At 42.4% G+C, this 27,564-nt stretch overlaps 1 protein-coding gene across 1 annotated transcript in view; it reads left to right on the top strand.

Moving 5' to 3' along the window:
* Positions 1 to 12,605, top strand: part of Ell2 (elongation factor for RNA polymerase II 2) — a 63,399-nt gene extending 50,794 nt beyond the window's left edge. Inside the window, exons 6-12 of the mRNA XM_057790124.1 lie at positions 2,006 to 2,130; positions 2,228 to 2,312; positions 3,773 to 4,340; positions 6,400 to 6,463; positions 9,718 to 9,889; positions 10,679 to 10,723; positions 10,804 to 12,605. Coding sequence (XP_057646107.1) covers positions 2,006 to 2,130; positions 2,228 to 2,312; positions 3,773 to 4,340; positions 6,400 to 6,463; positions 9,718 to 9,889; positions 10,679 to 10,723; positions 10,804 to 10,920 — 1,176 coding nt within the window. The 3' untranslated portion in view covers positions 10,921 to 12,605. The remainder of the gene's footprint in view (positions 1 to 2,005; positions 2,131 to 2,227; positions 2,313 to 3,772; positions 4,341 to 6,399; positions 6,464 to 9,717; positions 9,890 to 10,678; positions 10,724 to 10,803) is intronic.
* The last annotated feature ends 14,959 nt before the right edge of the window (positions 12,606 to 27,564 follow it).

Genomic DNA, 27,564 nt, shown 5'->3' with positions numbered 1-27,564 from the left:
GGAGTTGGTTTCATAGATTAGAGCTACATTTTGAGAAGACCTTCCTAACAGAGATGAAGAAAAGAAAAGGGCCTGAGCTTCCGGGTAAGTTCTGACGAGAGCAGTTTGTTAGTGCATGTTGAGCTACTGATTAGAGAAGTGCAGAAAGGGGACAAGTGTGAGGGTGTGGTAGCCAAGGGCTCTACTGAGATTCTCCTTGGAAATGTTGATTAGACAGATCCAATAGATATATTCATAAGTACACATACGTATTCAGAGGACATTTGGGGCTAGAGCCATACATGTAGGGATTATCATATAGATTGGGCATTGTAAATTTTAGTGAGTGAACTCAGGAAGGAGAAAAAAGAAGAAAACAGGGCAAGAGGAAGTTACTGAGTGCATCCCCATATAAAGGCATGAGCATAGGAGCCGTAGAAGAGGCCCTCAGGGGAGGGAAGTGACCAGAGATTGTCCTCACAAACCTCAAAAGGTGGTTGTGCTGGGATGTGGTGGGAGTTTGTCTGTTGTCGGAGAAAAGGAGAACCATTGCTGTGTACATTCCACTTCAGAGAAAGTCCTGCTGCATCTTGTATTCATTTATTTACAGAGTTGAAAGGCTGGCTTATGACAACATTAATACTATATTAGTTCTCATATGAGACAGACTGTTAAATCTGACAAACTTTTTAAAAGACACAACAAGAACTCAAATTACTGAAAAGACCATCCCCAAACTTATGGAAGGAATACCTTTTCCCTAGCCTTAAGTATTTTTGGTGTGTAGGAGGGAAACATGTTGAGAGGGAGGAGAAAAGAATGCAGGATTAAAAGGACTAGAATTCATAAAGTATGAAGCTATCAATAAAAATTTTTAGTGCTTTTGGTTTGGCCAATAGATTTGTCAAGTGACTACATTATTGACCTGAACATTTCTAGAAACTGTAGTTAGGGGTTGGAAGAGATCTCTCTTGGGAATAAGCTCTCTAACAGAGGTCTGAAGGGCTTTTAGTTTGTGATTCTGCTTATTGGTCTGAGATGATTTCAAGGATCTTGAATAAATGGTTCTTCAGGAAAGCTGGCAGATAAACTTAGTTATCACAAAAGAAATAAAGAGCAAGATTATCACAAACTGGTAGTTACTTGTAGAGACACTTTGTGCTGCTGGTTGAGAGGTGATTACTTGACATCTAGGAGCTTGATTTCTGCTTAAATAGAAGTGACCAAGGAATTTTATAGTGATTCTGCGGCACTGGAAGTGGCTCAGTGAGTACAAGTGCTTCTCTGCAAGCCTGGCTGTTAGAGTTGGTCCTCGGAGCACACCCGAAGGTGTAAGAGAAAACTGACTCCACAGAGATGTCCTCATATGAGTGCCATAGCATATGTTAGCTTACAAAATTATATGTATACAAATATCAAACGTTCAAGAAAACCTACAAGAAAGAATATGAGCACTCGGGAGGCCGAGGCAGGCGGATCTCTGTGAGTTCGAGGCCAGCCTGGTCTACAAGAGCTAATTCCAGGACAGGACAGAAACCCTGTCTCGAAAATAAAAAAAAAAAAAATAAGAAAGAAAGAAAGAAAGAAAGAAAGAAAGAAAGAAAGAAAGAAAGAAAGAAAGAAAAAGAAGAAAGAAAGAAGAAAGAACATGAGAATGGTTGTCTTCTGAGGCTATTCCTTTACTTCATATGGTGTTTTCCAGTTCCATCTATTTTCCCTGCAAATTTCATTTTTCTTAACAGCTGAATAAAACTCTGTGTGTGTGTGTGTGTGTGTGTGTGTGCGCGCACACGTGCGTGCATGTGCACACATGCAGGTACCACATTTTCATCATCCCTTCCTCAGTAGAAGGTGAACGCTAGACTGGCTTCATTTCCTTTCTGGTAGGCATACAGTAGCAGTGAACGTTAGGCACAAGTGTCTGTGGTAGGATGTGGGGTCCTTTGGGTATCTTCCCGGGAAAATCATAAAAATGATTTATATAGCCAACAGAAATAGCTGACGCTCCATTTGCACTGTGTTCCAGGTGGCCAATCTGAATCCTAAGGACCTCTCCTATACCTTAAAGGATTATGTGTTTAAGGACCTGCAGCGAGACTGGCCGGGTTATAGTGAGACAGACAGACGCACACTGGAATCGGTTCTCTCCAGGTCAGACCCTCCTCCCTTTGTCTTTACAAATGGAACAGATAAGTAATATTCTGGTCAAAGTCCTCTTTATTACCTGGAAAATGCATTTCCCTTACAGGAAGCTCAACCCGTCTCAGAATGCTGGTACTAGCCGGTCAGAGTCTCCCATGAGTTCCAACAAAGATGCTGCCTCATCTCCTCAGGTATGTCAGGAAGTTACGAAACCCTCGGCCTGCCCTGCAGCGCAGCGCAGTCAGCCAGCCAGTCTCTAATTTGTAAGTGACGGAAACTGCACAGATGACCTGGCCAAAGCCCAGAGCTAAGTCCTGGCCAAACTTGCCGTTTTGACCTCATTTAGAATGCTGTATGCTGTGCTGCATTGCTCGTCAAAGGGCTTAATGCGTAGACCTTGCTTGCCACTTTTAAATTTTAAATTTATTGTAAAATTATCTGCTTTTCAGTTTGGTCGCTAACTAGAAGACACATCCAGTTCCATATAATTCTCAGGTTATATGGAAAATTGAAGATATTTGATTTTGTCTGAAATGTGTCTGGAGGAACATTCTTGTAGAAAATATATTTTGGACAAATTAAAAAGTGGTAGTAGTTTTTAAATGCATTTCTTTAAAGTTTTTTTTTTTTCAATTTGACAGTAATCAGAAGACTCATAATCAGACCATATTCTAGTTTAGAAGCATCTCACTGGGATGTCTCAGGGAGATCCCCTACCCTGGGTGCCCTACCCCACCCCCATACCTAGGGGGAAGTAGAGAGATGTCTGGGGAGCACAAGCAAGAGGCTAGCTGTGTCTCAGAGTGTTGGATGTCACTGAGGATCCTGCACAGCCGAGGACAAATGATCAGGTCCAGTTTCACGTGTTGTGAGTCTGTGCAGATGTCACTTTTAATGACAATTACTGTGAAGCTATTTCGTCTCTGATTGAATTACATACTCCATACTAAAGTGAAACAGAAATGAATTAACAGATTCTTTTTAAGTTCAAGTACAAAATATAGCTGGCTTGTAATTTTATACTTTTCAATTGTTCATTTTCCTTTGTAACTTACATAGTGTTACTCTAAGTACTGGGATGAGCTAATAAAGCAAGATTTATAAGTATATCTACCTCATTTTAATGAGCCAGTCTTCACAGACTGAGTTTACAACATTGTGAACACATATGTACAGTGAAAAATTAAGATGACATTTCAAAAGTGATAGCTGTATTTAGAGAAATGGGTGTAAAGATGAGCTAGTTCACAGTGATGGTAAGACTGGTAAGTGACAGTCAACATATTTACAGCTGGAGCGCCTTAGCCAGTCAGCGTGTGTCCATTGCCCTTTGCCAGCCTTGCTAGTGCTAACAGAGTCAGATGGTGCAAACTGCTCTCTCCGCACTTACTGGAACTAGGACAGCTGCGCTAGCGTGGAGGATGGTACTTCTGTTTAGAATAGTCTCTGGGATTGAGAGGAGCCTGCAAGATATAAAAGTACTATTTGGGCACTGTTCCCCTGTTCTTCTTTTGACAGAAGAACTAAAATTGGATTTTATGTTTGCTTGGGGTTCTTAGAGAGAGAGAGAGAGTTTGTTTTCTGGGAGCTTCTTTTTTGAGTAAACTGAGTATGACTGAGGCTACTCATCCTTTTCCTCCGCCACCTCCAGAAACGGCCATTGGATTCCGATTTCATTGATCCTTTAATGAACAAAAAAGCTCGAATATCTCACCTGACAAACAGAGTCCCACCAACATTAAACGGCCATTTGAATCCCACCAGTGAAAAATCTTCTGCAGGCCTCCTACCGCCCCCTGCAGCTGCAGCCGTTCCCACGCCCTCACCACTGCCTTCACCCCACCTGCCTGTCTCAAATCCTCCTCAGACTGTAAATTCCAACTCCAATTCCCCTAGCACTCCAGAAGGCCGGGGGACTCAAGACCTACCTGTGGACAGTTTTAGTCAAAACGGTAGCATTTTTGAGGACCAGCAAGACAAATATACCTCTAGGACTTGTCTGGAAACCTTGCCCCCTGGCTCAGTTCTGCTAAAGTGTCCAAAGCCTATGGAAGAAAACCAACCAGTGTCTCACAAGAAGTCCAAAAAGAAGTCTAAAAAACACAAGGAAAAGGACCAAATAAAAAAACACGACGTTGAGACAATGGAGGGAAAGGAAGAAGACTTTCAGAGAGAAGAACCTGCCAAGCTGCGGAGCTCCAGTCCGAACCCCGGTGAAGGTATTTTACATTTGTTTAAGGAGTAAAAATGAACTGGGCAGCGTGAGCTGTAGGTGATGCTCTGTAGAATAATCCTTTTTAAGCAATTGACCTTCTAGTGAATTAATCTTAATATTGTGCTTTTGTAGTACCTGGTTTTCCTCCACCTTGTAGCTGTCACTTCAGTCTCTTTAGCCAAGTATTAAACATGATTTCTTTATGTGGATTTATAATGGCATTTTAAAGTGACTTTGCCATTCTCCAAAGATCCCCCTTTGGTGCATTGTCCTTCTCTGTCATATTGTACAACCTCAGTGTAACAGGTACATCCCATTCTTGAACTGATTGAAACAGATACACAATAGGCAATAGCAATACCCATTTCCTTTTTTTGAGAAGCCAGAGGTGCTCCTGCTCCTGCTGTAATTAATATTAGCACGGAAAGACTGTCAGATTCTTTGTAAAGCAGCCAAGCCCACATGGTCATCATTTGCTTCACAAGGTTCCTAACTGATAGAGACCAGGATGTTTTGTTAGGAAACTGACATCTCTAGTTACTCCCTGTCTTTCTCGTAACACTGGAGGCTTGAAATCCTGGGGTTTAACTGACCATTTCTACCAAATGGAAGTTTTCATTATTTTCTCTTAGCGAAGTTTGCAGAGGAAGGCTTACGAGTAAGACGCAGTTGACCTGGGTTGGGTGTGTTGCACGGCAAAGCCCATCTCTTGAAGTGTGTAGATCAGCATAATAGTGGATAATGGCGCAACTGTAAGTTATTTCCCCCCATTTAGACTACTTTTTGTACTTGAGTTTGTCAAGTCAGGATAGGACCATGGAGTAAAATTTCATGTTTGGATTTAATAAACCAGATTCCTAGGTACTCTCTCTTTCACACTCCCACCCTTAGGGGTGGTTCTGAGTCACCCGAGTACCAAGAGGACTGGATTCCATTATGCTGAGACTACCACAGAAACTGTGTTTTCGGGGCTAGAGACTTTGTGAAAACAGGCCTAATTTCTTTACATCCTTCTTTTGTGGTATGTAGAAAAACTTGAGAACCAAGCGTGCTCATCCCAAGTGGATCCAGACCTATCATCCTCTGTATCCGCCATCTATGGCAAGGAAGAAGGACTCTCTCCCTGATGCTCCTCCTTGAAGACTCAGGCTCTTGTGTGGCTATGCCTGAGCCAAAGTTATATAAGTGAACAATGAGCCCACTGAGTCTATATTATCTATTATATTTTATCTTTCAAACGATTTAGAAAATCAGATATTCACATTGTTTTATAGTGAATATATGCTTTCCCAGCAAATTAAAGTTTCAGTTATTAAGTGTGCTTTAAAAAATATATATATTAATGAAATGTTTAAACAGTGCCCCTGGAAGTTGTATGTTAAACAATGTAATCCTGGGAATTTGATCTTTTAACAGCATGGTCAGGAGTAACTACAACATTTTTTTGTTGTTTTCCCTGACCTCTTTCTAGTACTGTAAGAACCAAAGGTGAGAGGAGTGTTCATCCACATTCATTAACACCTTGTTATGAACTGATGTAAAAACTTCCTGTGCAGTTATGAATGATGAAAAAACTTCCTATGCAGTCCCACTGCCTGGCTCCAAAACGGAGGCAGTAAAAATACAGTGATCCAAACAGGCTGCTACCATAGACTTTATTATTTCTCCTGCCTTGTTTGGATCTCATGAAAAGTAGATGTTGGTATAAAATGTTACCTTCCATTGTCTGGCTGCATCTGCCACCACGGTCTTGGAATTGCTAGGCAGATGCCACACTGCTGATGAAAGAATAGAAGCTCGACCCCTGGGTTCAGATGGAATTCCTTTACTGTGCAGACTCTGCAGTAGCCAGGGTGCTGTAAACGCCTGGCGTCAGCTCTGCTGGCACTGGTCACAGGCTCCATTGTTTGTGTTCGATTGTATCCCTTGCTTGCTGTTGCTTACTGAGGTGGAAGGAAAGAATTTGAGGAAAAGTTGTCTAGATGTTTCTAATCTATTTTAAAGTTAGAGGCATTTGATGACCATACTGGTTGATGAACACTGATTTTTTTCCCCCTTCATAGGAGTTAAAGAAGGTTGCACTGCCTCCATGGAGCCTTCAACAATTGAACTCCCAGATTATTTGATGTAAGTTTTCTGTCTGCCAATGGAGTAAGCCGTTTAATTTTAGAAAGTTTGCAAATTCTTTTCCCATAATTTGCAAATCAAAAAAGTAAGAAATTCCAGAAATAGAATCCTCTGCAATTGAAACGCCGCCCTTAAGCCTGCTGTCCGCAGTCCACCACTGTCTTCGGGGGCAACTTGTGCCTTCCCTGCTCAGAGCAGAGTTGGTTTTTAAGAATAGAAAGGCTTGTCTTTGTTCCAGGGCCAGACTGAGCATCACAGCCTGCAAAGCTGATAGTCCATCAGTGCACAGCCCCTAGAGGGGCCCACAGTGCTGCAGAGTGCCTGAACCTCCATGCTGAACAATACAGAGCAGGCATAATTTCATTTCTATGTAAATGAAGGTCTTTTCTCAATTTTAGAAGGGAAGAATAGTAAAGTTATTTCATTTTAGTACCAGGCGTGTTTTTCTGGTGACAAGAAGTTGCTAAATGCTGAGCTAGGAATGTTGCTTGTAACTGCTTATCACAGAAATTATAACTTGGACTTATAATTCTAGCTTTTTCATACAATCAAAGGCTTCTGTAAGAAGAAAATTATTAAATTGCAAGTGCCTGGAAAGGTGGGGCATGGAAAATCAAAAAGCTCTGATATCAGATAGCTTTCAAAATGAAACAAATTTGCAAAATAGGTACAACATGGAACATGAAGATATAATCTAAGCTTTTCTGCTAACGCCATCTCATAAGGGCAAAGTTAGGCGATGCTTTTAACCTTGCTTCTTGCACAGAAGAGAATATTTTAGATTTTCAAAGCTGTCATTTCTGCTTAACACCAGTGTGAAAGCTGCCCTTGCTGCAGGATGAGAGAGCATGGTGCTAATCATCACCCTCAGCTCACAGGAACCTGAGCAGCCTTCCTAAGTCCTCTGCCGTCTGCGGTTGTAAGCATCCTCCAGGAGGCCAGTCTTCCATGACAGTCCCACAGGCCCACTGCTGATGGCTTTCACCCCTTCACTCACCTGCTTCTCCTTAGACTTCTGAAAGCTGAACCCTGGAGTCACACAGCATTCTTTTCTGATAGATTTTAAATCCTTTTATTAATAGTGTATCCTAAAACTTTTACCATGGACTCAAAGCTTTTGCTGTGTTTGCCAGCATAACTGTATTTATGAAATGTTTAGGTTAGTCTTAATGTATTAATGTAGTCTTTCAGCAGAAAGTGTTGATCCTCTGCTTCCGCAAATCCTTTCTCTTGTCTTGTGCTTTATTTGCTTAAATAAAAGCAATGTATTTACCCAAACCAAAAATTTAACTTTTATACCAACCAGTACAGCTATTTTCTAAAAGTAACAGGAACATTTCTAAAACACAGAACTCAAGTTACCTCGTAAGAAAACCAAAAGGAGATTCAGTAAAACCTGTATGATTAGAGTTTGAATAATTCACTTGTAACTACAGTATTACTAATTTTTATATACTAAGAGTGCTCTTGTTGCTTATGTGGTTGTAAGCTATCCCATATTTATACATTTTTACTCTTTCACCTCATTAAAAACGAACTGTAAAATCATAAGAATTTGTTAAAAAAATATTGACTGCTAAAGTGCCAGTATCAAAGAGCATCACAATTATTGGCCTAGTTGGTATTTTCCTTAACTAAGTTATTAAATAAAATAGTAAAGGTCAGATTTTTAGAAAGTGAAATAAATGTATTACACGATGACTTAAACCTGAGTTTCAAGATTGCCTTGGTCTTCTGCATGCTTATTCCCAGGAACCTCACCCGCCCTCAGGGCTTCCTCTGGTGCTGTGAGAGGCTCCGGTGTGGCTGGCAGCATTCCTTTTGCAGCTCAGAGCAGCAGGGCAGCTTAGATCATCAACACTGCTACTGCCTCAGTTACACTTAGAAAAACCCAACCTCCACACTGTATTAACTCAGCAGAAATAAAAATGTTAATGAGGACGCTCAGTTTGCACACTGCATCACTTTTCCCACTTTCCCAGGAAAGGCATCTGTGACACAGCAACTTAAATAAAATTGGTAGGGTTATATAAAACCATCTGGAAGAGGCCCCAGTTCTAAGATGTTACCACCATAAGGCCCAAGTGTGCGCCTCAGCATGCATCCTGCAGCTCCCCCCAGCTGCCTGATCTTGGTTTTGACCCAAAATAATCAAAGAAATTGAACCTTCCATGGCAGGAAAACAGAGGGCAAAACAGAAGGCTGACTGGGAACTAATGATACTGCCTGTTCTACTGTTAAAATGATCTTGTAATTGACGTACTGCCGAATCACCTGGCGTATTGTGAAGATGGCCTTCACTGATTAGATTCTAAGACCAGTCGCAGATTTGTGGCATCTATAAGACAGTAAATTAGGCTAAGCCTTCTTAGTGTTGGAAAGTGCTGGAAGAACCCTCTGTGTGTGGCAGTGCACACCTGTAATCTTAGCACTTCAAAAGTAGAGGTAGGAAGATGGGGATTTCAAGGCCAGCCTCAACTACAGGGTAAAATGGAGGCCAGCCTGGGTAACCCAGAAGGGAGGTCTATAGAGATGAAGCATTGGTGAAGAGCATGTACTGCCCTTCAAGAAGACGAGGGCTCAGTTCCCAGCATTCACGTTAAGTGGTTTATATCCATCTATGAGTCCAGTTGAAGCGCCAATGCCCTTTTCTAGATTCCATGGGATGGACGTCAGGCACACATGTGGTACATTCATGCAGGCAACTACATGTACAAATATTAAATCCTTCTTTATCTGAAAGTGGGAGGGAGGTATAAAACTGGAGGGCCTTACTCTGTCAAAAAAAAAACTATTTTAATTTGTCTAGTTAGAAATGTCAAGAAAGGAATGGGGAGAGCAAACCAGAAGCCCCTTGTTGAGAATGTCTCCTTTTCGCGGGTCTGAAAGGCACCTTCTATCACAAAGCAAGGGGTCCTGGTCCAGCTATGGCTTGAGTGCTCAGTGGCTGTGTGGCATTCTGTTGTCATGGTACCCATCAAGCACCTCTGTCCTGAGATGACTGCTAGCAGATAGCTTGGTCTCCTCCACTGTGTGGAGTAAGTTGTTGGGGACTGATCCTGGAAGCGCAGTTTTCATGTTGTGTGCTTCCCTTCCAATTCCATTGCCACATTCGTTCTCCACGGATGCTCTTGAGGCTCTCTGAGTGACCTTGTAACAAACCAGAGACAGAGTGACATTCAGTTACTGGAGACACATGCAAGAAGGTCTTATTCTTTCTCTCCATTTATCCTGTTTCTCTCTTTTATTATTAGAAAATATATTGCTATTGTCTCCTATGAGCAGCGCCAGAATTACAAAGATGACTTCAATGCTGAATATGATGAGTACAGAGCTCTGCATGCCAGGATGGAGACGGTAGCCAGAAGATTCATTAAACTGGATGCACAACGCAAACGCCTTTCTCCAGGGTCAAAAGAGTACCAGGTAGATGGGCTGGTTTTCTGCTCTCACCTGTCCTGCCGGCCATCGCCTTAGCTTTAGAGCAAGCTGCCTAGCAGACCAGCCTCACTGCTGCTTTAGGAAACAAATGTACTGAAAGAGTTCTTAAATAAGGAAGCACAGTGGGGGGGGGAGTTTCCACTATAATATACGCTGTATTGTAAAACATACAACCACAACTACATAGGATGAGACACCAGTGTGTTACATTCTACTAGTAACTTAAACCATTATTGTGTTTCCTGGTCTCATTAAATTTAGAAGAAATCTTAAAAGTTACTAAATAATTAAAATATAGTACTGTGTCTTGTTTTTAAGGATAGTATCAAACTACCCATATTATTTTATACTTTGATTTTTTTTTTCACTAGTGTAATGCTTCATAGAGAATGTTTATATCAGTCCAGAAAGCACTTACGTGTTTGGTTTTTTGGTTTTCGGTTGTTTGTTTTTCCTGTCATCCGGGTATCCTTTGTACTGTCTGGGGGGCATTCCCGTAGTGAGGAATGTCTTTTGCTGGACAGAGCTGCTAATCTTATATCTGTCCATATCATACGCTTAGGTAGGTAGACGTGCAGAACTTGTAGAATTGCTGAGTCAATTTTGCATTTGCTATTTTGATAACTGCTGCCAAACTGCCTAGCGTAAAAATGTCCCAAGTTACATCTCTTCATCAATTATTTCCCACACCTTACCAGATGCCTGTTAGATACTGTGCTACCCCATCCCCCACCCAAGGCCTTATGTTCTCATTTCTAATTTTTAATTTTGCAGAATGTTCATGAAGAAGTCTTACAAGAATATCAGAAGATCAAGCAGGTGGGTACCACTGTGCCATCTGGACTGCGAAGCACTGTAAATTCTGTGACCTAATTCCTTATTGTTTTCTTTGTCTGCAGTCCAGTCCCAATTACCATGAAGAAAAATACAGATGCGAGTATCTTCATAACAAGCTGGCTCACATCAAAAGACTAATAGGTGAATTTGACCAACAGCAAGCAGAGTCATGGCACTAGAACTCTGCTTGAACCAGAAGATGTGAATAAACTTAAACTTATTTATTTAAAATTCCAGATGAGTTGCTCTAGATTCTAAAGGATGAGACTTGCTTGTGGAAGCTTCAGTGTTAGTGAACTTGAGTTCCTTTTTTTCTCTTCACTCTACTTTGCTTCCCTGAATTGTGAAGCTGCTTTCTTTTTCTCGTTCTCCTCCCACCCCAGAACTTGTTTGTTAATAGAAGCAATGTTCTAGATATTGGGGATCCAGTGTCTATACTTCAAATCAATTTTTCCTTGAAAACTTGTGTTTGTCATTAGAGATGATTTTTTTTTTTAGGTATCAGGGATGCAGTGTCCACACTTGAGTTGCTTGTGTTTAAACACAACAGTAATGTGCAAGGTGAAGTGCTTTTCACAAGCCTATTTTCTGACCTTTCCTAATGCGAACTCTTTGCCTTAAATGGTAGGATATTTAGACATTTGCACAAAATTTTAAAAAAAAATCATTGTTTTGGAGGGTTGAAAAATAGAAAGTTGTGTGAATGTGTGTGTAGTTTTCTATGCACGTACATGCATACATACATGCGGGCTGACTGGCTCAAGAGTGTTAAATCTGCCCTGCAAGTTAAACCCCCCATTGCAATGGCTGCCTTAAGGTGTTTGCTCGTGTGTACCTTGTGTGGTTAATCAGTAGCTACACTGCTTCCCTGTGCTAACAGCCATGGGAAGTACACTGTGGCCTACCATGTGTGTTCAGCTTGTATGTCTGCAGAACTGATGTGGATGTGAGCTGCATGAAGGTAAAGAGCTGATACTCAGTAGGCCAGGCGCTCAGGTTAAACAACTGATGAGTGTTACCGTAGGTTGTTGATGTTTGTTTGTTTGTTTGCTTCTGTCAAATTGCTACTTCTATTGTGGAAGACAAAAAGCATTTCCATTTCAACAGTTTGTCAGCTTTATTAATGTTGGGCAAAAAATTTATATGTTAAAAATGAAGCAGAACTATAGTTTTGGGGCAAAATGATAAAATTAAATGTGTAGGTAACCTATTTATATACTGCTATAAAGTATTTTTGGAAAGAGATATGCAAAGAAGCTATTACCTACATCAGATGTATATTTAAAGATTTTTTTTTCATCCTGGATACCAGGAATATAAAAAAGAGTAGAATATTTAACCATAACATACTGTGATTCATCAGACAGCACAAACTTTCATTTCATGGAGTTTATCTGTTAACGTTGATTTAAACTATCTCTTGTCTTATCATGTGGGAACGTAAGTTATGTGGTCAAAATATAAGGAGTTTGAACTAATGTTGATTCAGGTTGTATTGTCTTGTATCGTCTTTTCAAAGTGCTGCCGGTTGAAAAGGGAAGCATTATGTTTACAAATCTGTTTTGAAATGTTTGCCAAAATTTTGGTAGTATCTTTAATAAAGATGTTTGTCTCCAGCATCCGAAAAAAAAAAGTGAGTAACTTTGTTGTGTCTCACTGTAAACTAACAATGTTAGTACTAAGGTCATATGGCAGAATCTGTTGACAAACTTTCTCCTCTGGAGTTTTTCTGAAACATTAACTGGAAAGACCGGCCAACGTACTAGCAGTGCAGAGGCCTTCTAAGCACTGAGACCACCTTTCAGTCTGCAACTCAGATGCCACTGCACAAATTCCGTTTCTGTGTAGCATGGTCCTTCTAGAGAATTCCTTTGAGATCCCTGGTGCTCTTTTACCTCAATATTGATACAATCATTATTAAATGGAAATTTATCTCGGACTTTTGAGTTAAAAGGAAGAAAAGAAGCTTAGCTGTGGCTAAATTGGGGCCTCACATTACCAGCATCCGAAAAAAAAAGTGAGTAACTTTGTTGTGTCTCACTGTAAACTAACAATGTTGAGTCAGTCTCTCTTGAAGGATATAGAGTCCAGTGGAATACTCTAGTGAGATGGTGGCCTTTTAATCAAAGATTGCTGCTGGTTTTTGCTGAGCAATGTTTCTCAAAAGTGAGCTTCTTAAATGGCTTGCATTACCCACACTAGACTTTCTTGGTAGGGCCCAGGTATCTGCATTTTTACACAGTTCCTGTAGGGACATTTACAACCTGATGTGTGAGAATTCAGTTGACTTGGGTGAAGCTCTGAGTCTTAAGTCCCTTAATATTGAAATCTGAAATTAGCAGATACCCAGTTTGGATTAGGCATAAAATTACCCCAGCTGAATCTGTAGCTTCTAAACGTTTTCTGAAAAGAGAATGCAGAAGAAAGGAAAGGTGTCAGTTGAGCACTGGCATTAAAAACCTGCAACTATTGTGTCAACTACGATGCTGGTCAAGTTTACAGGGATCCTCAAAGATAAATGAGGGTCAGCAACCCTTCACCATCAGACATGTAGCCTTGTGTTTGTCTTAAACATTTACCTCTTGTCCTCAGCCCTAAAGTAAAACTATGGTGGACGTTTCATTACATAAAACTTAGGAAAATTCAGTGAAAAGTAGCCAAAGCCACCAAAATTAGAAAATCTAGATGTTTGTGGAAACATTGCTTTCTAGACAAGAGTAAATCCATTTTAACTGGCTGCAAAGGGGACAAGGCAGAAATAGGCTTAAAGAGTGGAGGTCAGATGTCTGAGGTTTGTGCGGTTGCTAGGCCTGTCTGTACTGCCCTTTTGCTTTTAGTCTTCCAAGGCTGCACTGCGAGGACAGCAGTGGCCGCAGGGGTCTCTGACGTGTTATGAGTGCCTAATTCTCCACCATCTGAGACCGGTCTTGGTCAGCTTCTTCCTGCCTGATTCAGCTGACCCACCGGGCTGGTTTTTCCTACTGTGATTAATTAGATTATTAGTAGGACATGGGAACTTGCGAGTGGACAGTAAGTACTCCCTGCCTGGGTCTATGAAGTACAGGAGCAAGCTTCTTGAAGATGAGCCCACGTGATTAGCTGGCAGCTTTGTATTAGCCAGCCTAGGACTTGTTGCTTGTCCTTCAGTTTTGATGATTTCCTCAATGGGTTTACAGCTAATTGTTGGGTTGCATGGTTGCCCTACTCTGCCTCTCCACTCTCACTCCCATCCATGTTAAACAAACATTGCACCGCTAGCTCTGTGCTCCATTTCCTCACTCTGCTGAGTCCTCATCCTGATGTTCCGCTTGACTTTCCATATTGATAAGTCTTGCTTGATTCTGTGTTTCTCCTTCATGGCGCTTGTCACAATTATAACTGGATACTAGTTTTATAAGAATTAGTTTAAGGGGCTGGAGAAATGACTCAGAGGTTAAGAGCACTGACTGTTCTTCCAGAGGTCCTGAGTTCAATTCCCAGCAACCACATGGTGGCCCAAAGCCATCTATAATGAGATCTGGTGCCCTCTTCTGGCATGCAAGCATACACGGAAGGAATGTTGTATACATAATAAATAAATAAATCTTAAAAAAAAAAAAAGAATTAGTTTAAAACAGAATGGAGACTGTCTTGATCATTCTAGTATCTGCAGCCCATGGCTTAGGGCCTGGCATAGAAATGGTGCTCATTAATGCTATTCTAGAAAAACGAGCGAGGCAGACTCTTGACTGAGGTCATATTTACCATTGAAGTGGAAAGGATGTGAATTACTGCCGAGAGTCCACTGAATCATCCGGGTGGCTGTGCCCCGCTGCTGCCTTCTCAGAGCTAGGATGTAGGGATGTAGGCATTGGTCACAGTGGCAGGTTGCTACCTGTGCCACTTCCCTTTTGCTGTGATTAACTGAATATTTTCAAAGGGGGAATCGCTTTCCAATTTCTGCATTCATACCTCCAGTTTCCTTTGGAATCTGAAATGAAATGTTTTGAGCTCTTTTTTCATTGGCCACAACTTGTATCTTGCATATAGGTTCTGATTTCATTTTCTGAATTTTTAAGTTAACTTTTTACATGTTTATGTCTGTGTATATGCATATGCACATGCATATGTACCCACAGCTACACATGGAGCAGTCAAAGGACAACTTTGAAGAACCATTTCTCTCCTTTCATTATGTGGGTCCCAGACATTGAACTTAGGCCATCAGGCTTGGCAACTAGCACCTTGACCTGCTGAGCTATCTAGCTGGCCCAATAGTTTCTCTTACTAGCTTTCTCTTGTTTCTCAAGGATGGAGCTCAGTGACAGCACATGGCCGAACAAGATGAGGCCCAGGTAGGGGAGCAGCCGCCGCTAGAAACCGACACAGATGAGAATGTAGGGGAGCGGCCGCCGCTAGAAACCAGCACACAGACCAGAGGGTAGGGGAGCGGCCGCCGCTAGAAACCAGCACACAGACCAGAGGGTAGGGGAGCGGCCGCCGCTAGAAACCACACAGACTGGAGGGTAGGGGAGCGGCCGCTGCTGGAAACCAGCACACAGACCGGAGAGTAGGGGTGTGGCCGCCACTGGAAACCAGCACACAGACCGGAGAGTAGGGGTGCGGCCGCCACTGGAAACCAGCACACAGACCGGAGGGTACGGGTGCGGCCGCCACTGGAAACCAGCACACAGACCGGAGGGTACGGGTGCGGCCGCCACTGGAAACCAGCACACAGACCGGAGGTGGTATAAGTAGCAGACAAGCACAGGCATCGGCTGATGTGGTGCAGAGCATGTAGTTAAGTTAAACGGGGTGGCTTAGAATCCGGGCTCTGCCACTCAGAATCTACAGACTGTGATCAAGTGAAGAAGACCCTCTACTCAGCCTGTGAACGGGACAGGTAGTTCAGTGGTTGTTATGGTAATATATATGTAGAGGGACACCTGGAACCTAGTAAATTTTCTCTATGTGTTTTGTTAAGTATTTGAGAATTATTCCTTTCCATCTTTTATTTGTATGTGCAACCCCACTGAGTTCATTTCAGAGATGGCTGTGGACAAGCCTCTATTCCTGCGAGAGCCCAATACCGACCGCCTTTGCCTGTTCCTCCCTCTCTTGTCTGAGTGAACAACCTTATTCCTCTGTTCTGTTCATATGCATATCTTAGCATTATGTATTTGTATTTGGCTAAGGATGAAGGCTTACAGATAGTAAGAAGGCCACCAGCTCAGAACAGAGACCACAAAATGACACCCCAAAAATTTGGGTAGCAGTTGAAATGCTTTGTAGGCCTGCATCCTGCTACGAATCTTAATTATCCAATTGCCAACATGTGACCCATGGCAATTTGCCTCAACTCTGGGCTTTCTGACAATTTAGGGTATCACGATTTGGGATAGATTAGCAACGATGATTTGGGATAGATTAGCATTGAAGTGGAATGACTGAATATTGCCATCTAAAGCAGCGTTACCTTTTCTCACACGTCCCCCTTGGTGGAACCTTGGTGGGTTCCCTAATTTTTCCAGAGCAGCTACTGAGACTCTTGTAGTATGGGTATAATAGCCAAAACTCTACACTGTGTTTACAATTAGAGCCTCCCCTCTCTTCCAGCTTCAGCTAGCTGTAGGCTGACAGCCACACAATTCTTGCATCCCCTTTCCTCTTACCATCCAGCTTGCAGCAGGGTGAAAGGAAGAGGAAAGATGGGGGTCCATAGGGCAAGAGAGGTCGTAGATGGCGCCTTTGAAAGTGGCCTTGGTTTCCTCCAAATGCTGTCAATTTCTTAAGCATCTCAAACCTTCCTGTGGCTTCTGACCGCTGGCCAAGCCCCTCCTTTCACTAGCCTTGGCAGTCCCCATTCCTTCCTACTCCAACCCCATGCACAGACAGTCCTTGGCTTTGGGGGACAGGGAACTGGACATCTAGCGCCTCTTTTTAAATAGCTAGACTATTGTGTAAACCTAGAGCAATGATACCTAGGTTATCGCCCTTAGATTAACACTTTGACCCTGGCACTAAGGACCCAGCAACTTCCCAGATGTATCCCTACTCTGCTATAGACTTACATCGAGCATAAGTCACACACCAACCTTCAGAATCCCTCATCCAGCTTGAGGAGTCACCAGTCAAAAAAGAGGCTTCCATTTGCCTGTGGTAAGGAAGAGCATGCCTTCTGCTCTCTGTGGAGACCTTTAGGAAGTGTTTAGCACTAACTGGCTTTTCACCTGTTCATTCCTTACACCAATGAGAGAACCCAGAAGCCAAGGGGAGGGATATATCTTCTGCAAAGCCCTCTGATGTCTTGGGACATCAACCAAAAACTTTCAGGAAGTCCTCTGATGAGCCTTGTTGCATAGTTGTTGAGTTTAGGCTGTGTTTAGTGAGTATGTGCTTCTCCGTTTTGTGTTTGTAAGCAGGAAAACACCACTGAAGAGGGCAAATGGGAGTTATGAGAAATGACTGCAGCTGGAGCAAGTGTGACACCGGTTTGGCGAGCCACGAAGGAGCAGGTGTGCCTCACAGGGAGCCGCGGGAAGCTGAGGGCAGCTGCTTGAGAGACCATTTCACTTCTTGTTAGCGAAAGTCGTGGCAGGTCTTTTTCTTTGGCTGTTGCGTTTTTCCTCTATTGCTGCTTCGCCTTTATTCAGCATTCCTGGGGAAGTAAAGCCAGAAAGGTGAATCCTTCTCTCCCGAGAGCCAGACGTTTCAGTTTGAGGTTCTTATCAGGTGTCCTTGTGTTGCTAATTCCTGCAGAGGAAAGTTTCCAAAGTGATATCATTTTAATAGGCCAGTGAATCTCAACTGGCCAAAGAGGCTTCACATAGAAAGATCTGGGCAGGGGAAGGCTGGCGACTTCCTTGCCCAGGGAGAGTCGTGGTGCCTGTCTTCCACAGGGTGAGAGCAACCAGCTCTGCTGCTACCTTCTCTGGGCAGACACTTCTGGAGTTAGAACAAGAAATCTAGGCCACACAGAAAAAGAGAATGCCTGTACAATTAAAATTATCACCAGCTCTCTCTGCTATCAGTAGCCAGGTCATCTGTGTGATTCTGTTATTGGTGGGTAGATAGGATTCAAGTAACCAAGCAAGAAAAAAAAAAAATACCAAAGGGCTAGAGAAGACAGGAAATGGCAGTATTTAATTACCATTTGACAACAGTCTTCCTCGGGCATCAGTTGATTCTTGCTTTAAACCATCTTTAGTGTGAGGCGGAATGACCTATAAAGAAGAAATGGGCCCAGAAGTGTTATACTGGATAAGTGGCAGGTAGTAATATCAGGCAGGTGTCTCTACTAGACCCCAGTTCCTGTCAGCCTGCTTTCAGAATTTGTCCTCTGGCTTGGTGGCAGTCCCCAAAGCAGGACCCACTAACATCTCATAGGCCACCAGCATGCTTCCTCCATGAAGTTTTCTCAGGGAAAACTTAGGTAAACTTTTTTTGGGGAGAGGCGAAATCTGCCCCGGGCCTATACTCGGAGCCACAGGCTCCTCACTGCTTTGTCCCCTCCCAGAGGGTGGCCACTTTCCTCTTCTGGGCATCCCTCTTCCACGGGTCATGAGTAGCCCTTTAGGATGCCTACCTCCACCTCGCCCCCCACCCCATCATGCCCAGCCTGGAAGTGAGATGCATTCACCATGGCCAGGCTAGTTTTCCACCTTCGGGTGCAAGTATGGTCACTGCTGCTGACATTTGTAGCATTGTGTGTGGAACCCCCTTCAGCTCTGAACACGACTCTACATCGCTGCTCATTTGCCTTGATGTTTGCTCTGTGTGTTCAGTTCCAGCATAACTGACCTTCGTATTCAAGTAAGTGGCGTGCTTTCTCACCCCACAACTGTAATTCGTGATGCCTTCATTTCCTTAACTAATTTATGACTTGGCAGCATTCATTGTTAGCTTTTCTAAACTCTATGCAGGAGATTATAGATGTACAGCTTTTATATAATTTTTAAAAAGGAATAGTTTGTGTACTTCTTTGGGTTTCCTTTCTCTAAAAAGAAAAAGGGATAGTGGAATCACAAAGAAACTCCAGAATGGTCAGTGTACCACTTCCTTTGTCGTATGAGGTCTGGTGCAGTGGTGACCTAAAGTTCAAAATGATTGTATATGATGACGATTACAGGGGTATTTCTGAAATTGCCTCTCTATTGTCATTGTGATTGTTGTCCACAAATGCCTAGGTACTTACAAACACATGGCTGTGGCTATGTACTAGCATCTATTATCCCAAGTGGTTTCTGAGCATCCGGACTCTATAAACAACTTAGCTTAACATCACTTGAAAGGTTCGAGTCAAGCTATTGGCTGGAACTGCAGCTGCCTCCAGTCTTGACCTGACATGAGAATCTGCCTCCCGACTGACCCCACAGCTGTAGCCGTGTTCAGCTTGCCTGGACTGAGACAGGGTCCTCATATGAAAAGAGTAATCAAAGGAAAGGAGAGAGAGGGGACCCAAGATGAAAGCCACTAGTTTATCACCTAATACCTGGGCTACAGACTCAAGCTAGAGAAATGTTGTGTTCCACAGCAGCCCTTCAGCCTCACTCTCTCTAGGACTGGGATGGCAGCCCTATGCCCACGTGTTTTGTTAGTTAAAAAATAAATAGTAGAATTGAACTCTTATTTCTGGAGTTTTTCTTATGTTTTCTGAATTCTTATTTTCTTCAGAACTCTTATTCCTGAAGAAAGTGTGGAACTGTGGACTGAATGCCATAGAGCAGTCTATAATATGCCTAGTCACTGTCTTGCCTCTGATTGCCTGCCCCAGGCCAAGAGGGAGAAAACATGACAGTAATCAACTTTGAGAAGTGTGATGTCTTGTCTGTAGGACTCTCGCCTTTAATGGAAGAATCATTCGTCCATTAAAACATGACACAATTGCCCTACGGCAACACTGACACACACACACATACACGCATGCACGCGCTCGCGCGCACACACAATGCATAATCGTTGCCTTCAAAACGCCATCCAAAAGTTGCAATCCAAAAGTCCGTGCCAAGAGAAAACAACTACCAGGTATCAAAACTGAATGCCAAGGGAAAGCTTATGCTAGAAACCAAATAATGACACTAGAGGCCTAACAGGTCAGAGCACTATGTGACAGCAAAAGCAGGCCAGGGCAAAAGGTTCAAGTTTGGACAACAGGTCCTGAGTGTCTTCCAGCAACTCGGCCAGGACGGGGTCAGAAAATGAGCCAACAGAGAACTCTTAAGCAAAATAGTTTGACCTGATTGTCTTCTGACTCCCAGCCCATGACTTAATAGTACTCTAGAATAAAATGAAAGCATGGCCTCTGCCCTCTTTAGTCTGTTGATAAAAATATGCTTGGACCAGCTATGACCCAGAAACTTCCTCCCTACGACAAGCCTTCCCAATATGAGAAGGTGCTGTGCAATCTGCTGAGAGGGAGGGAATCAGTCTTCCCCACTGTGATGCCCATGAGCCACAACAGTAGCCAGCATGGGGATATTCCTGAAGGTGCAATAGTAGCACTTATATCTTGGAGGTGACCAAGAGCCTCTAATTGGATGTAAGGCATGCCCAGCAGAGGGATATCATTGTGGTAATAGAAACCTAGCCAACTATCCAGGGCTAATGAGATCATGTATCTTAGAGAATAGCCTAGCACTACTTCACTAAACTTATATAATTCCTAACTGCATTCGAAATATGTATCCTTAAACCCACAGGTAAGCCCAGCTAAAGGGCCCTCATCAGAAAGCTTCTCTTTGCAGCAAACAGAAGCCACAGCTGCTCGGATGCAGAGAGCAACTGACCCTGGGATGCCCAGCCCCAGTTGATCCATGTCCAAAACAGCTCCCCTCAAGGCTCAGGAACATCCCAAAAGAGTGAATGGAAAGACTATAAAAGCCAGAGGCCTAAGAAGTCCGCCTCGAGGTCGTGTCTCTCGACCTGGAAGGTCTGCCTATGAGACCTCAACAATAACATGCTGACATGGAAGGCCCTGCCCCTAAACAGAAAACTACAGGGAATTAATGAGAGGAGGAGACCCCCCAACACTTAAGTGGTAACCCTGAAACCGAATACATACATGCAATAGTAAACAGACCAAGCAGGTTGTACTTTTAGGTCGTACACATACACATGTCACAATAAAAGAAAAGGCCATGAACTTGGCTCAAAGCAAGGAGTATGGCTTGGGTTGAGGAGAGGAGAGGGAGTAGGAAATTTATGTGGCTGTAAAAGTTTTAAAAATTGTAAGAAACAAAATTAATTTGTATAAGGAAAAAGACTCATAACATTTAAGAATTGAGAGGTTAGGTGGGATGTGCTAGTATAGGCCTTTAATCCGAGCACTTGGGAGACAGAAGCAGGTGGATCTCTGTGAGTTCAAGGCCAGCCCAGTCCTAATAGTGAGTCCCATGCCATCCAGACCTACATCAAGAGACCTGTCTCAAACAAGAAAAGAATTAGAACAAACAGAAAAGGATAGGAAATGCACTGTGCAAAATCCAAACCGTTTATACTAGACATAGTAAAAGCAGAAATCCCCCACTCCAGTGCACCAGACAAGAAAACACATGATCCATGAGTTTTCTTTCTGTTGTTCAAATAAGATATCAAATGTAAGTTTTCACTTAGCAGCGATGCCTGATCATTATTCTGATATTTCCTCATGACCTGGTTTTTTCTTTCCAACACCTATATGCCCATGAGTTATAGCCTATTTTAACGTGATAGCCATTTCTGAGACTTAGATTATTTGGCCCTAATTGTGAAACTCTAGAATTCTCAGCAACAATATCCAGAGGAATTCTGTGATTCTAAGTGTTTCGCATTTAATAACTGACCCCTTGTCCTGTGTCTGCCCTACTTTGCCTAATAAAACCTAATATACATGGGAAATAGAAAAAGACAAGATCTCCTGAATAAATTGGGAGTGTGGGGACCTTGAGAGAGGGTAGAAGGGGAGGCGGGAGGGAGGGGAGCAAAGAAAAATATATAGCTCAATAAAAACAATTTTTAAAAATCTAAAATTTTGAGGATTATTTAATGAATATTCATAAATCTAATTTTTTTCTGGTGAAACCAATCAAATTGTATTTTAAATAGAGACCCTAAGACAATTTCAAGAACTGTTGCTGCAACCCAATCATTAAAAATACAGTACATGGAGCTGGAAGATGACTCGGTAGTCAAGAACACTTGCTTATTGTTATCTATTATCTTGGAAATAAGACAATAGATCCGCGACACTAGTGAAAGTGAAGCAGTCTTTAATGTGCAGCTCCGCAGAAAGGGAAACCAGCACAGAAAACAATGGCCAACATGCTGATTTGGTATAAGAGGTGGTTTTAAAAACTGCTCAAACGTGAGAAGCTTCTGTCCTCTTCTTCTCTGGGCTGAGATTTGCACCTCCCAAACTCCCCATCTCATTGACCTAGGACCAATAAACAATTTGGGACTTACAATGGCCCCAGCTTTTGTGACTCTGAGCTTAGTGACATAACAGATGGCCTGTAATTCACAAACTTAATCAGGCTCTAGCAGCCACCTGGGGGAGAGAGTGGCCTAGCAGCCCCACTTGTCTGTAACTCCAGTGAACCATAATAGCAGCTCATATTGAACATGGACCATAACAATTTGCGTCCTACACAGCTCTTCAGTGGACCTATATTGGATTTCCAGCACCCACATAAAAACTCTCTGTAAATTCCAGTTCCAAGGATTCTGATGTCCTCTTCTGGCCCTCCTAGGCACCAGATACACATGTAGTACACATACATACATAGAGGTGAAACATTCAGGCACTTGAAAATGAATAAATACGTTTGAAAGATATGGTGCATAATGCATTGGTAAACATTTTAAATGTTTTTAGCTTAGGATATATAAAACATAAGTTTTCATAGGTGATTTTTTTTCTTGATAAAGTTCTTTGTCTCTCAAGAAAGATTAAATGACTACAATCAAACTGATAAAGATTAAGCATAATTTTAGCAGGTTGTTAAAGAGAAAATAATACAGTGGTTAATTTCCTAATCACAGTTATTCACACCAATTGTTTTCTTAACCCACCATCACCTATCTTATCAAGCAGAAAATATACTCTCTTAAATATAAGTAACCAAAAAAATAAATATACAGTTGTACAATAGGAGTCTAGACTTGGGGAGCTGGAGCTGCACACTGTATCCAGAGGGAGAAATGCAGGCTGTTTAATTTTCTTCCTACACAGGCTTTGTGTCTCTGGATTGTACTACATTACATGTCCATGTCACGTGGTGTTTAGAGTCTAGGGTTTCCAGTAATGACTTTGCTTCTTTAACCAAGACTCTGGATGTGTTCGCTTTGCCCTGTGTTTAAAATGACCCAGGACTCTGTGTTCCCCTTTCCTGAGACTATTTTAACTCATTATTTACCAAAGTTTTGTTATGCCCTCCTCTCTCTTTGCTGACTGACTATTTCTGTTGGGGGAAGGGGAGCAGAAAACAAGACCAACCTGTTCTTCTTCCCTTCCACGAAGCTTGCTCTCGCCAAGTCAGTCACCAATCCTTATATTGTTTCTGTGCGTCAGAGCTGACTGGTGTTAGTGTGTGTCTCCCTTCTGGCTCCTCTTAACTGCACAGCTGTAGCACACTTGACTTCAGTGGAGTTTTGATTTTACTTCGGGCTTTCTTCCTTGTTTCCTTATCCTGCTCTCTCATTTCAGACAACCATTATCCCTGGTTGGCAGGGGGCCGTATGTATCAGCTGTCATCTTTTTACTTAATTTCATTTATTTGGCCCCCTGCTTAAAAGCTACTTTGTTCTCTGTCGTCTGACCCCCTCTCCATCCAGGGCATTTTCCATGATACCTTTCCTAACGTGGTTGTCGCGACTCCGATGGCCTCATCGTCTTCACTCTCTTCCACTACTTGTACCTTGCTTTCTCTTTTCTCTGTTTTCTTTCACTGAGTTTCTCATGTATTTCTTTCCATGTTTCATTTAATTTCATTTAAGTCATCAACAATTTAAAGGCCATCTTAATAGAAAAGCAGTCAAAAACTAAGTAAAATATATATACAAACCCAGATTTGTTCTAGTATTTTCATTCAAAGCTGACTTTAAATTCCTAGTGTATTGGGGGTGAGATGAAAATCAGTACGGGGTGAATGGCCCTGGGTCTGGGAGAAAACATTTACCTAAGTAATTACCTGACGGTGGGGTATTGGTCAGTGATAGAGGGCTTGAGTTACCTTTTTTTTTTCTTTTGAGAATATAGACAAATATGCAAAAGAAAGTGTTTTCTGGAACAATCTTTCTTGCCTAGGAGTGTATTTGGGCTTTCAAGGTAGCCCAGCCCTGACAGCTATTTACAGCTAAGCCAGATGGCCTGAGTTCAAGGTCCTCTGCTGGCTTTGTGGTACACATGTGTCACCTCCCCAGTAAATAAATGTAATTTTTAAAAAATTAAGAGATTATCCTTCATCCTTTTAGGTACAGATTGTCTTTACATTAGTGTTTGGGGACTTTGTATTCATTTGAGGTTGGTGTTCCTGGCGTGCGAATCCGCTGAGTTCTGAAGGAAAGAGATTCTCCTGGCTTGCTAAATTGAAATACTGGAGATGAGTCAGCGGTGCAAATTTGGCTCTTACTGCTCACAAAATGTTAGCAGTATGTGCCACCCACCCTCCCTGACCCTGCAGACGAGTGGCTACCCAGGCAGGCTGTCAGTCCGTAAGGATCATGACGGACACACAAGCTCTGCATCTGTGTTTGTGTTCAGTTTGCTTGTGGTTGGAACCTACTCGGCCACTGCAAAGCTCTCTGCTCCTCTGCTTTTTATACTCCCGTTAACCTTCTAAATAGGATGTCTATTTTCAGAGAAAATAAACATATCTTGCTCAATAACTTCCTGCCATCTGTCTGGCCATCCTTTCCTTCTGTGCACAACAGAACCAGGTCCCAGGGGAGGCTCTGCATCCCTCCTGTGTCCTAACTGCATCTTTGGTCCCTGTATTAAAGGGGTCCTTTGTCACCCCTCAGATGAGTCTGCAGATAGGTCATAGTTCCCATGCCCTCCCTCATCTTTATACATGTTCACCATATTGGACAGATTTGGCATTTAGGAGTTTCCTAGTTTTCTTGTAGATGGACCTTTATAATCAAAATTTCACACTTTAAAATCATTGTGGGTGCTGGGGATGTAGTTGGAACAGCCCCTGCCAAGCATTCGTGAAACCCTGGGTTCACACAGAGGACACAGATGACTGGAACCCCAGCTCTCAGAAAGCACACGCAAGAGGACTGGCAGTTTAAGGATATCCTTGACTCCATAGCAAGTTTGAGGTCAGTCTGAGCTACATGAGACCCTGTCTCAAAAAAGAGAAAGAAACAGACAATGGGCTGGGGACGAGGAGGAAGAGGAGTTTTGTATGAGTAAAGTAAACATACTCTATGCCGCCTCCTCCTAGGTATAATAATATTTTTCTAGGCTTTCCAACTTTTAAAACCATGACTTATGGGAATTTATCTTCAGTTCAAAACACTTATTGAAGGAAAATGCTTCCAAAGATAAAAAGGAGTAAGTAAGACTTAAGGCCTACTTTCAAAGAACATATGGCAACATCAGTAAGGAGAAAAATGTGCAAGTACAATAAGATACAGTAAGTGGGTCAGTGACAGATGAGTCTCCACTGTCGCCCGTGATAGCGAAGATGGTGGTGGCGTCCACGGAAAGTTACGCAAAGGGTGACGCCACTAAGTCACCACTAGGTCAGAGAATTCTTGAGTGGTATTTATTCTCACATGTTGTCCTATATAATGGCAAGTGGGCAGGTCTAGGGGCTACATAAACCATGGAGTTGGCTCTCAGGTCATACTATAAGCATGTGCCCTCAGTAAAACTGGCTGTGAGGTAAAGCACACACCATGGCCAACATGACTTAGAGATGAAGAAAATGGAGCATGTCAAAATTCTTGTGTGCTGCCTGCTCATAGAAGTCTGGTATTTTAAACTATAATTAATTTTGGATTATCATACAAAAAACGTTTTACTGTGGCCTTTTCATGAGCACACACATACACACGTGTCGTTAGACTGTCCTCTCATTCACTGCGCCCATGCCCTCCTTGTTTAGCCACCTGCTCCCCACAAACACCCCCTCTGCTTTCTTGTCTCATGGATTCTGTTCCCTTTCATTCTCCGTCTCTTGTTCCACTTTGTACTTCCATGTTCTATATACATACATGTACATGTCTATAATTTAAATCTGCATTCTCTAAATAAGGGAATACACCCAATGTTTATCTTTCTGAGGCTAATTTTTACAGTTCTTAATAGGCTGAATATTAATAGCATCTCAGCATTGTAGCTGGGACGGGTCTTCTCCCATTCTGTAGGCTCCTGCTGATGCTTCCCTTTGCTACAGAGCTTTTTGGCTTCTCCTGTCCGTCCAAGGGATCCCTTCCTGTGCTATTGAAACACCTTTGCCTCTGCCTGTATCTTCAAGTATTTTGCTTGTGTTTTCCTTGATAAACTTTAGAATTTCAAGTCTTTTTTTTTTCAGATTTGTCATTTCTGTGAAGTTTTTTTTTTTAAATAAAATTTTATTTTATTTATTTTTTATTTCAAGTCTTACATTAAGGTTTTCGATCCATTTTGAATTGATATTTGTCAAGGTAAGAAACATGAATCTGGTTTCATCCTTTTGCCTGTGGACACCCACTTTCCCCCCACCATCTCTAGAAGAGGCTGTTTCTTCCTTCCTGTATTTTTGTCACCTTTGTCAAACATTGGGTGGCTGTGTCTTGGGTGTGCTCTTCTGTGTGGCCTATACTCTATACCATTGGTTGGTGTATCTGCTTTATACCATTTCACAGCAGATATTTTTAATGTCCATTTCCTTTTTATTTGTATAACATGATCCATTCCTTAATTGTCGTGTTATTTTATTAACTATTTGATGTATAAGTTTCTTAAAAAAGGAGTGTTCTTCTGTGTTGATTATGTTATGTAATTGTGGACCACTTAAGTGTCATTGCTCTGTAAGCCTTTGTGTGAAGGCTCAAAAGACACTACTGTGTCCCAAGTGCTAGCCATGTAAGAAAAGTTGTCATGGCATGTCAGCACATGAGTTTATGTCCCCTCCTTCAAAAGGAGATGAAGCCCACTCTGAATAGGGGATGACTTCAGCAGATTTTAGCTGGCTTCTCCACTGGACCTTACATAGACCAGTCTGCTGAGAGTTCTAAGGACCTGCCCGAGGTTGGTATGGGGCTTTGCCCGTGTTTTCCACAGAGGTGTAACATGATACACATGGAAAGAAAATAGGTCAGAATCCTCTGGAGTTGTGCTGCCTCACTCTCCAGCTAAAGGTCATTCTTAATCCTCCCTCAGTTCCCAGAACACTGTGTGCAGTGATTCTTTTGTTCCAAGAAGGAAATGACTTCTATAAAGCAGAGCAGGGAACACGTTCTTCACGGGAGAAAAAAAAAAAGAAGCAAACAAAGCAAAACCAAAAAACCCTAAATATTTCACACTTCCATTGAGGAGATTACAAAGACGAGGTCTAGTAAAATTTGATGATGCTATTTTCCCCATGGTCAAAATGGGAAATTGTATCTCTGTGTAGAGCCATGACTGGGGCTTTAACCGTGAACCTCTGTGAAAGAAGTAGAAGCAAGTCCAGGATCAGGATCAGGATCGCCACATGTGAATAGACAGGATGCACTAAACAGAGCTAGGAGGCTTCCACTAGACTCCATCACGATCAAACTCGGAGCAAATGAGTGCATGCTGCTCCTCAGAAAGGCTCCAAAGAGAGACAGGAAGCACCCGCACTTCTGTGAAGCACATGGCATTCAGAAAACACACAGAATCCATGAGACCA

This window comes from Chionomys nivalis, chromosome 15 (genome assembly GCF_950005125.1).
Source record: "Chionomys nivalis chromosome 15, mChiNiv1.1, whole genome shotgun sequence".
NCBI lineage: Eukaryota > Metazoa > Chordata > Mammalia > Rodentia > Cricetidae > Chionomys > Chionomys nivalis.
Note: the sequence above shows the minus strand (reverse complement) of the source record. Positions and strands in the feature narration are given on the sequence as shown.